General features: G+C 41.9%; 2 protein-coding genes across 2 annotated transcripts; one reads left to right on the forward strand and one right to left on the reverse strand.

Moving 5' to 3' along the window:
- Positions 1-222: 222 nt before the first annotated feature.
- LOC133165882 (growth arrest and DNA damage-inducible protein GADD45 alpha-like) lies at positions 223-3,166 on the reverse strand. Its single transcript, XM_061295775.1, has 4 exons — positions 2,978-3,166; positions 2,486-2,587; positions 2,122-2,347; positions 223-1,034 (listed from the first exon to the last, which is right to left on the reverse strand). The coding sequence occupies exons 1-4, from the start codon at positions 3,025-3,027 to the stop codon at positions 921-923; spliced, it is 492 nt and encodes a 163-aa protein (XP_061151759.1). The 5' UTR covers positions 3,028-3,166; the 3' UTR covers positions 223-920.
- A 4,628-nt stretch (positions 3,167-7,794) lies between these two features.
- On the forward strand, positions 7,795-11,170 carry LOC133165816 (sodium- and chloride-dependent GABA transporter 2-like). The gene is made up of 14 exons (XM_061295710.1): positions 7,795-7,978; positions 8,044-8,178; positions 8,251-8,391; positions 8,512-8,593; positions 8,667-8,799; positions 8,883-9,017; positions 9,331-9,431; positions 9,507-9,634; positions 9,759-9,871; positions 10,011-10,148; positions 10,263-10,365; positions 10,446-10,546; positions 10,841-11,011; positions 11,087-11,170. Exons 1-14 carry the CDS (start codon positions 7,795-7,797, stop codon positions 11,168-11,170), a joined length of 1,749 nt encoding a protein of 582 aa, XP_061151694.1.
- Positions 11,171-11,434: the final 264 nt, after the last annotated feature.

Consider the following 11,434-nt stretch of genomic DNA (forward strand, 5'->3'; position numbering starts at 1 on the left):
GGGGAGAGGGCTTGGATGAATGAGCACGCTGGTGCTGAGCCACGCAGAAGCCGAGCAGAGCGGAGCGCCGAGGATTATTGTGCTCTTTAGCTCAGAGGTGGCTGCGAGGCAACAGAGGCCAACGTGACCCCCGTGATCCGCACGTGACTCTCCCTTTACAACTTCGCGCTAAAGGTCACAGCGCTCATTTTCTGCAAATGAACGGAGAAAGGAGAAAGACAGTTGTGGCTCAGAACAAATATCTTTTTTATTGACATCAGAACACGTGTCCAGTCAGATTCTGCAAAAGTAAAAAAACAACAACATAAATATACTTAAATATATTGGAAAATAACTTAAAATTGTAACACGACAATTGTACTTGGCATAGGAATTATTAAATACACACTTCACTGGATGTCTAATAATAGCCCTTCCCTTTTTAAATTACAACAACATCAATATTAACAGTTGACTGAAATATGAAATCAAATAGTAAAAGGTCCAGTGCTTTAAGTGCTTTGTTTGAACAGAGATGCCCAGGCCTCGGCTCAGAGTTCCGGCCGACTCTCCGCCTTTCCTGAAACGTGTCACACAGACCGTGAAGCAACAGCGGTGGCAGCATATGATGTAATCCTCCTGCCTGCGCCACGTCCGGCTTTGACGCCAACAAAAGCAACCCGGCCGGCTCCATTTTCGTCATCCGTGACGACATAAGAGCCGCTTGCCACGACGGACAGACACAACTCCAAAACAAGTGGAAATTCCCGTCCCACTTTTTTTTTTTTTTTAAATTCATCCCAACACAACAGGGTGTTTTTTGTTTTTTTTGGGGGGGGGTTGTTTTGTTATCCAACCCGAACGCTGCTTCGAAACTTGATCTGCAGCTGGTAAAACATCCACTGCGGTGCAGATTTAGAATGTGTTTTCTTCTTTTGTTTTCATCGCTCGGGCAGGTTGATAATCGGCACCCACTGGTCCATGCAGCGACTCTCCCTGCAGAAGAGGTTCACTTTGCTCAAGGCCGGGTCCTTCCACAAGGAAGACTCAGGGCTCTGGAAAAGAAAGGAGAAGTTGAGTCACCTTAACGCCGGACAAGTGGCCTGTGTGTGTAGGAGTGTGTCTGAGTGTGCGTGCGCGCATGAGGTATTCCCTTCTACCGACATTCCTCGCAAGTCACAGGCGGGAGGAGTCTTGTGTATGTTTACCGAAATGCACACGGGACTTAGTTTCAGTCACGTGAAGCAGCCTTCATTTATGCACATAGTCAAAGGTTTGCATGAGAAACTCGTATACTACTATGCATATTTATACTGCAGAGGTGGTAAATGTACTCACTCTGTAATTAAGTAAATGTACAAATTGTCCCACTCACATTTTTTTGCACCGAAATATAAGTCCAGTAGCTTCACTTTTTAATTTGGAACCCTCCTCTGCACACAAAATAATGCTTTGTTTTCTTAACGTACAAAGCATTCTTACTGAGGTAAAAAAAAGAAAACTGGACGTGATAACATTTTTTCTTATAGCTTTGTTAATGTGACATCCCTAAAGATGCAAAACGAGCTAATGACAACAAAAAAGCATCTTACCGGTAACATAGGAGCACAAAAGCTCATTTTGAACCTATTGTCACAATGCAAATACAAAATCAGCAAACTAAAATCTCAACCACGGATCACTTTACCTCTCCTGATGTACTTTTATGGAGATGTTCAGAAAAGGGGCAAGTACGGAGGTTTGCGTTCAAACTAATATCCCCCCCCACCCACCCACCCCCTTTGGGCCTTGAAGAGGCTCCACAACCTTTTTTCTGCAACTGAATGGAATATTAGCAAACGACTATTTATGAATCCTAGGAGCATGATACAATTGGTGTTTGGGGCGTGCCTCGGTTTCCACACCAACACTCATGCCGGGAGCTGTCCTATCTTGTCTACGTGCATGAACCGATGAAGCCGACACGAATGTCATGTGAAACCAGTTGCCATTGATTTGATGCCGATATGACCTGAATGAGAGGAAGCAACCAGACCGCCGACGTTGGCTTAGACAGGGCGTCATTGTAGGAATTCACACCCATGTCAGAGAAAAAAAAAAATTTGATGCAATGAGAGCATACCACGGAGTGAGTGTACTTACGGTGACAAGCACGCAGTGCAGGTCCATGGGCTCGCCCCCGCTCTGCTTCCCTCCTCCTCCCGCCGCCAGAATTTGAGCCAGGCGCCGGGTGTTGTTCACTCTCAGGATGTTGATGTCATTCTCGCAGCAGAAAGCCTGGATGAGGGTGAAGTGGATCTGCAGGGCCACGTCTTTCACATCTTCGTCATCAGCCGCCAAGATGCACAAGACCACATTGTCGGGGTCCCTGAGGAAGAAAAGATGACAATGGATCATTGTTTATGACAAAAGGTCCTGTGCATACAACAGTGTGATGAAGAAAAAATAAAGCCGGTATGCATGGAACTATGAATTGTGTAATAGGAGTTTATAAAGGCGTACTTACACATTGAGGGACTTTGCTGCCTCGTAGACGCCCACAGTTATGCAGCCCTGTGGTAAGGCTCTGGTCAGGACCTCTTCTAACGCTTTCGCCACCGAATCCATTCTGCAACGCCGTTCCAAAAAAAAGTTGCCACATTATCAAAAAGGCATATGAAACTTGCACCTTTCGGCCGATGTTAAGCGGACTTTTTTTAAAATCATCTTTGCGTGTCTTTGAACGTCTTTTTGCCAACGATGGCAAACGCAAGAGGTAGATGTTAGCACTTTTTGAACGTGGACATGCATAGTGCGCTTTCCTCACTTTCAAGCCGTTTGCAGCGTCGTTTGAGGTAATAAAGTACACCGGGTCTTACAGAACACTTTGATTTCCCCCCCCCTGTCTGCTTAAAATACATATTCGTATTATATACGCACGCGCCGGCCTGCAACGATCCATGCACGCACCACAGCAAAGAAAAAAAATAACGAGAAAAACAGTGTTGCAGCTCCATACCTTTCTTGAGAGTTATCTCCAGTTATTTCCTCAAATGTCATGTTGTACATAAAATCCCAAATCCAATTTAAAGCGAACTTCTGGTTGCTTCTCTTCTTTTCTAAACATGCGCGTATCGATTGCTCTTTGATTCTACTGCAAGTGAGGTGTTTAATCTAGCAGCTTCACATAAGAGCGTCCCAGGACAATGGTGGTCATGGAGGATATTTGCATAGCTAGTCATGATTGGCCCTATGCTAATTTTTCAGACGGCGCTCCAGTGAGATTGCACGGAAGGCGGTCCGCTCTCCAACTGGACTTTCTGGTGGTGCAACTGCAGGCATCGAGATTCTCACAACGAGGTGTCCATTGTACAGTATACTCCCTATGTTTGGCACCATCTGTAGGCCGCTGGGGGAACAGCAGGCGTTCACCAAAGAGCCAATTGGACATTCTAAACGGCCTCATTTTACCCCCAAAAGTTGCAATTTTTCATTGAACTTGATCGCCACTCTACATTAGATCTCTTGCATATTATTCAGGCTCCCACACGTGTTTCTTTCCATTTTTAAGAAATTAACTGCAAGCAGACAATGTGCTGACAGAGAGCATTTTTGGCTAATATTAGGATTGAATGACCAGATCATGGATCTTTACCTAGCAACAGCATGTCTCACAGTTGTGAGGTTCAGGGTTTGAATGTGTGTTCCAGCCTCCCTGTGAAACATTCGCATGTTTCAATGTTTAACATGTACTTGTGTTTCCCCCCACAGTCCATAAACATGCATGGGGTTCAAGGAAAACTTAAAAATGTTCTTAGATGTGAATGTGAGTGTGACAGTTGTGTGTTCATACTGTACATGCCCTATAGCGGCCAGTCCAGGTTGTGCAATTCTTGATTCTTGTTGAAGCCTTGAAACCTCCATCTTTGGACCTTCAAAAATTCACCATCTAATCTGAAAAAGAAAAAGAAGGAGGAAAAATACATAGAATAAAAGTATGTATATTTTCCAGTTATGACTAGCATTTTTGTTCGTCTATTCACAGCGTACGTTATTTAACTTAAGACAGTGAAAGTATTTTTGGCACATGTGCAGAACAAAATAAAGTAATCTTGTCAAAATAAACCCCAACGTATTCACGACTTGTATGGCGAATCTTGCTTTTACCCCCTTTTTCCCCTTTTTTTCGACCGTTCTTCCTAAACAACACGCAATACTTTCCCCAGACGTTACATCCACGCATACAAGTTTACGTATCAATTAAAAAAAATCTATTTTACTCTCTTACTTGAGTTAAACACACCGAGGGAAATGAGTCGGTGATGCAAAGCCTTGGATGCTGCTACCGCGGTGGGACGTTATCAAATCTGAGGGGATACTCCAACTTTCAGCCAGTAGCAACGGCATAGCAACGGGACGCGTGTCGAGGAAAAGAAGCTATCTGATTGGTCAGCCCTGGTCGTCATAAACTCCACCGGAAGCGCGCACATGCTCAAAAAGAGTGCCGCGAGAATGAAACGCACGTGATCCAACGTCCTTTGATCTTTCATCTTTAGCATTTAGCAACCAAGCATCGTCAATTTGTTGCTCTTAAAAAACAGAAATGTAACTTGGCGCAGTGATGACAAAATCATTGCTGTTTACAAAAAATACTTGCAGGCATGTCAGCTATTGCCTACTACTTGGCACTGCCAGCTCAAAACTTATACATTTCTAAAATGACATCATAAATGACACATTGTTATATGCTGATTACCTCATGGATTCATATTGTACTTATAGATTTTCAAGATTCAAGAATTTTTATTCGCCATGTTTGAGCGTGCCAAACAAGGAATTTGACTTTGGTACATCACAGCCTCTTACTTCTCTGGTTCTTCTATATCAAACAAATTTGTTTTAGGTTCATTTACCTGACATGTTTCGGCGGAATCTTCCGCCTTCATCAGAGTGTCTGATGATTCTCTCTGACACTCTGATGAAGGCGGAAGATTCCGCCGAAACATGTCAGGTAAATGAACCTAAAACAAATTTGTTTGATATAGAAGAACCAGAGAAGTAATTGAAAAAGAAAAAACAAGATGAACCTAGTACAACTATCACAGCCTCTGTTCAACATTTAGGTGACTAACAACACTCAGGATATGTGCGAAAATTGACAAATATTCTCAAACATCCCCTGATCTTAAGTTCCCAGGGGGGCAAGGAAAAGCTCAAAACTCTAACTAGTGGAAATGAGAAACCTTGAGAAGAGACCACAGATGGGAGGATCCCTCTTCTAGGATAACCAGGCTGCAATGGATGCAGAGTGGACACATACCGTAATTTTCCATGTATAATACGCCCCCATGCATAATACGCACCCTAAAAATGGCATGTCGATGCTGGAAAAAAGCCTCTGCCCATGTATAATACGCACCCAAATTTTGACTCTTACTTAAGTCCGTAAACGTAAAATTATTTCAGAAAAAAGATCATCTTTGGGAACAACCGCTTCCAGGTGCTCTTGTTCCAGGTGGTGAAGGGTCTCGCCTGAAGTCCACTGTCATCTTCACGGTCTTGAGCGGGTTCAGCTCCACGTGGTTTTGGCTGCACCAGTGGACCAGCCGCTCCACCTCCTATCTGTACTCGTCACCGTCCTGGATCAGTCCGATGAGAGTGGTGTTGTCTGCATACTTCAGGAGCTTCACAGGAGAATCACTTGAAGAGCAATCGTTAGTCCAGAGAGAGAAGAGCAGTGGGGAGACGACGCACCCCTGAGGGGCGCCAGTATTGGCGGTCCGGGTGTCGGATGTGATGGTCCCCAGCCTCACACGCAGTCTCCTGTAGGTCAGGAAGCTGGTGATCCAGTGACAGGTGGAGGTAGGCACCGCGAGCTGGATGAGCTCTTGTTGGAGGATGTCAGGAGCGATGGTGTTGAACGCCGAGCTGAAGTCCACAAACAGGATCCTGGCGTATGTTCCTGGGGTGTCCAGGTGGTGCAGATGTAGTGCAGTCCCATGTTGACCGCATCTTTTATGATGGTATCACTTCTGAAGGTTTTCTGAGTGACTAACCCACCATGGATGCTATGGGATATTTTGCGGCCCTCTTGTGGTGCAAAAAAAGTCACTTTTGCAAAGTGAAAGCGTGTACAATGTTAGACTAACGAGAACTCCAATATTGATTTCATTTTTTAGCGTACTACGCTTCAGCAATTTTTGACCGATTTTTTTCCATCGTTCAATGGAAATTTTAAAGATTAAAGACAGTGTACAGTACCTCCGTGTAATACAACCAAGGCAGTGACTCTTCTGTTTACCACTAGAGGGCGCAAATGTACCAGACACACTAAATCACGGTGCTGCTAGCCGCTCAATAAATTTATACAAAACCCTACAAATTGCACACAGAGTATAAAATATCCATCCATCCGTTTTCTGTACCGCTTAATCCCGACGGGGGTCGCGGGCGTGCTGGAGCCTATCCCAGCCGTCATCGGGCAGTAGGAACCGGTTGCCAGCCAATAGCAGGGCACACAGAGACAAATGAACAAGTGCTCATTTTTGTTTGCACGGGGACGTTAATGGGAATAGTTAATTCATTGATGCAAAGACTTTTGTCCCAACTGGGGGATTGGGGCGAATATTGATGTTGAAGAATTTTATTGAACTACAGAGTAACATGAGATCAAATCATTCATTCATTCATTCATTCATTCATTCATTCATTCATTCATTCATTCATTCATTCATTCATTCATGCATGCATTCATTCATTCGTTCATTCATTCATTCGTCCGTTCGTTCATTCATTCATTCATTCATTCATTCATTCATTCATTCATTCATTCATTTATTTATTTATTTATTTATTTATTTATTTATTTATTTATTTATTTCACGGAGTGAAGTATTTTGGTGTCTCAAACTACGCTTTATGGGCATGACTTTGAAAATGGGAGGGAACAAAGAAGAAAGGTGGACAGGAACAGAGGTCATATCACTCTTTTCTTATTGGTCCAATTTATCTTGAGGGCGTCACGTCAAAGCATCACTGACACTTAAAATCTGCAACAAGAATACAACGTCCTCAGAAAGAACAACAACTGGATCCAAGCAAACACAGCTCAAGGTACATTTAAATATTAGTCATAATTGATGCAGATGTCACATGATTATGGCCAATTACATCATTGCATGTGTGATGTTGGATTCTACTGATAAATTGTATCTGATTATTTCTGCTTGAATTGATTCTCTTCCATTAAATATTGTTCAAAACTAACTGCTGCAATAAATTGTCGTGATTGATTTGAACAGTTTTTGCAGTGTTTTTGATTAGGTATGTAACTTTAAACCTAGTGTCATGTAGCATCATGTATATAATTACCCTCGGACAACAACTAGAAAAAAACAAAAAACACTTTACTTTGGCACTGTAAAGCGTACAGTCAATGAATATGCCATCCAGTTAAAATGGTTACTGAGGAGTTAATAATGAATGTCTTGCACTCATAAACAGACACAGACAGATGGCATGAAGCTCACGGAGAGAATCTGGAAATTGGTGAAGCGTTATAAAATGACTGTGATAAGGCATCTGTGTAGGTCGTGAAGAAACTAATGTGAACTTTTGTACAGTTTGGCCAGACTGCAGATATGGTGAACGGAATGAAAAATGAGAAATGTGCATGACATATACGACCCTCCAGAAGGTCACTGTTGTATGATTAGATGGTCCAAGTAACTTGTAACATATTGACAGTGAAGCTTTCCAGTGGAATGCCTAATGTGTTGGTTGTGCATATGGTCTATGACATGTTATTTACATTATCAAGAGCAGGTCAAAGTCCAAATGGAGCCAACAAATAGTCCAGAAATAAATCCACTGAGAAGTGATCACGATCTAAATGATCCTTTGCTGATCAAGAGAGGCCAGTGGGCCAACAAGAGAGAGTTTATTCTGGCAGTGGTTGGAGAAATCATTGGTCTGGGGAACGTGTGGCGATTTCCATATCTCTGCTTCAAAAATGGAGGCGGTAAGAGGACACACAACACACCTGGTTGTTGTAATAAGTCTTGTCAGCCAGTTGTCTCCTCTCAGGTGTCTTCTTGGTGCCATACTTGATGTTCCTGGTGACCCTCGGAATACCAATCTTCTTCATAGAGGTGTCTTTGGGACAGTTAACGGGTCAAGGCGGAATCACATGTTGGAGGAAGATTTGTCCTTTACTTGAAGGTACATACATTCAATACAGAAGCAGATGAAGGAGATTTCAGTTTGATATTTGGATGGCTAAACTGTTTGTAGGTATTGGCTATGGTAGTCTAATGGTCATGCTGTTAACGGTAATGTATTACACCGTCATCCTGGCATGGGGTTTCCTCTACTTTTTTTCGTCCTTCAACTCGGAACTCCCCTGGGCTAGCTGCAACAATAGCTGGAACACAGGTACAATATATTTACAAGGAGGGAATATGCATGTGACATAAACAAATATACAAAACACACTTTAACACTGTAAAAGACAAATTCTACAAAAAAGGCTCATATCAAAAATTTCTTTTTCAGGTCATTGTGTTGATTATCGTAACGCTCATTCAAAAACCAACATCTCTGCAAATGCAACTTCTTCTGTTGAAGAATTCTGGCAGTATGTATTCTATACTCAGTCAAGCTGGCTCATGACTTCCAGACTCAGAGAGAAATAAAATGTTTTGATGTAGGAGGAGGGTCCTGAATTTATCTGGAGGGATTGAGGAAATGGGAAGTATTCGCTGGGACCTGGCTGGATGTCTTGTGCTCAGTTGGATTCTGTGTTACTTCTGTGTCTGGAAAGGTGTTAAGTCTTCAGGAAAGGTGATCTGCTAAACAATAATGACACACTCAAAAGCTAGCACGCGAGAAAAAGTCCAACTTGTGCTGATGTGATTTCCTCACAGGTCGTCTACTTCACGGCCACATTTCCCTATGTGATGATGATTGCTTTGCTGGTCCGTGGTCTGACCTTGCCTGGGGCCATGGATGGAATTCGATTTTATGTCTCTCCCGATCCCGCACGTCTGTCTGAGCCGCAAGTGAGGCAAACATCTTTTCGACTAGTATATTTTTTCCAAAACTGCATAAATAGTTTTAATGGAGAAGTTCCTCAGCTTTACTTTAACTCATTCATTGCCAACCCAGTTCATATCTTTGACATCTATAACCGTCAATGGCACATTCATATTTTCATGTTGGAAATACAGTCACTCTATTTTCAGTTTGTGTCGTAAAAATATGGTACATATGGATCGCAGAGCAACTTGCAATTTAATTGAGTTATTTTTAGAAACAAGTCATCAGTAAAGTTATTTATTCATGGTAACCATGGCAACATTGTATAAAACACAGGTATGGATGGATGCAGCGAGCCAGATATTATTCTCCTACGCTGTCTGCGTAGGTTGTTTGCCATCTTTGGGAAGTTATAACAAATACAATAACAACTGTTACAAGTAAGAAACACTGATACTCACGACACTTCCTCATTTCGCTCTTCCATGTTACACGTGTGTCTTTCTATATTCCAAAGACACGTTTGCACTCTGCCTCCTGAACAGTGCAACCAGCCTTGTCGCTGGCTTTGCAATATTCTCTGTGCTTGGCTTCATGTCATACGAGCTGGGGATTGACATCTCGGAAGTAGCTGAATCAGGTACGACCATTCAGGACACCCAGAGACGAGTCTACGTCACTGCACATAAAATCATGCTTTCCGATCGTTGCCTGTACAAAATTATCTCAATTATCTATTGACCTCAGCTACGGGTCGCTTGCAGGTCCGGGCTTGGCATTCATTGCTTATCCTCGGGCAGTAGCCATGATGCCTTTACCACAACTCTGGGCTGCCTTCTTTTTCATCATGATTATCTTTCTGGGACTGGACAGTCAGGTGAAACTATTAATATTATTTTACATTTTAACTTACCATATAGCACATTAGTCAAGATATCCACCCACAGGCATGGATTCAAAACAATGACTGCTATTTCACAATAACAATAATAATATTAGATGTATTCCCTCCACAGTTTGTGTATCTTGAAGGATTGATCACATCTATATCGGATTTGTACCCATCCGTGTTTTTCACTGGACACCGACGTAAAATACTGCTGCTGGTAGTTTGTGGTATTTCCTTATGTGTTGGCCTCTGTATGGTCACTGAGGTGAGTTTGTTCAAATATTTCCAGCTCTTTTTGATGTTCTCTATTCATTGGGACATGCACAAGATACATTTTTAATGCTCCAGATTTTCTGATGTTTATTTATATGGCTTGCAGGGAGGGCTGTATATTTTTCAGCTTTTTGACTATTATGCCTGCAGTGGCATCCCGCTGTTCACCTTTGCCCTTTTAGAATCACTTTGCATAGGATGGATGTATGGTGAGCTTTGAAGACACACACAGTAAAGTCAAAATATGTCATCTATAACATCATCTGATAATCTTATATCCGTCTTCAAGGTGCTGATAATTATTACGATAGAATCCAGGATATGATTGGCTATCGACCTTCCCTTTATATGAAATACTCTTGGAAGTATGTTACGCCTTTTTTGTCTACTGTAAGTAAACCTCATTTTTCAGTCCACTGATCCTCCAATGACAATTCCAGGAATGCTGGTTATATTTTAACCCTACTAAATAAGGCAAAATATGCGTACAGCAGATAGACAGCACAATGTCCATTGAATTGATGCAAAGTAGTGCAAAGTTTAATGTCTTTAAAAATAATGTCATTACTGTAAGTTACAAGCATGTTCACGCAACAAATTACATTATTACCTCTCTCTTGAAAGTGTATTACATATTGTAGTGAAATTGTTAACGACAGTTTCCTCTTCATCTTACCTTCATAGGGTGTCTTACTTTTCTTCCTTGTCCAATTCACCCCTCTGAAGTACAATAACAACTACCAATACCCCTGGTGGGGACACGCTCTGGGACTATTACTTGCATTCTCTTCAGTTATAATGGTTCCACTGTGGATTCTCTACAGTGTGGCGAAAATGCCAGGATCAATCACTCAGGTGTCATACACATCACAGGATTCATGTTTTTGGACTAGTGGGAATAATGGCACCTCTCTCCCTTTTACTTTACAGAGAATAATAGTGTTGACAACACCAACAGACAAGTCACTCCGTGTGTCAGTGGAGTCTAAAAAGTTTAGCTTTGTCAAGTCTTGAAAAGAAGTAAAAACCAGCTGGACAACACAAAGACACATGAAACATAATAGAGAATGATCATTTACTGTATTGTAAAGGTGCTGTAGAATTGTATTTAATACAACTAGACAATAGAAATAAATTCATTTCCTCATTCATATTATCCATATATTTATTCTTGTACGGTACAGATAATGAATGGATGGATGGATTATTTACCGAAATAGTATTAGATATTGTAGGGTAGTAACACTTTAGCAATTCCCCATTCTGGCCGCTAGAGAG

Source organism: Syngnathus typhle, linkage group LG13 (genome assembly GCF_033458585.1).
Source record: "Syngnathus typhle isolate RoL2023-S1 ecotype Sweden linkage group LG13, RoL_Styp_1.0, whole genome shotgun sequence".
Taxonomy (NCBI): Eukaryota; Metazoa; Chordata; class Actinopteri; order Syngnathiformes; family Syngnathidae; genus Syngnathus; species Syngnathus typhle.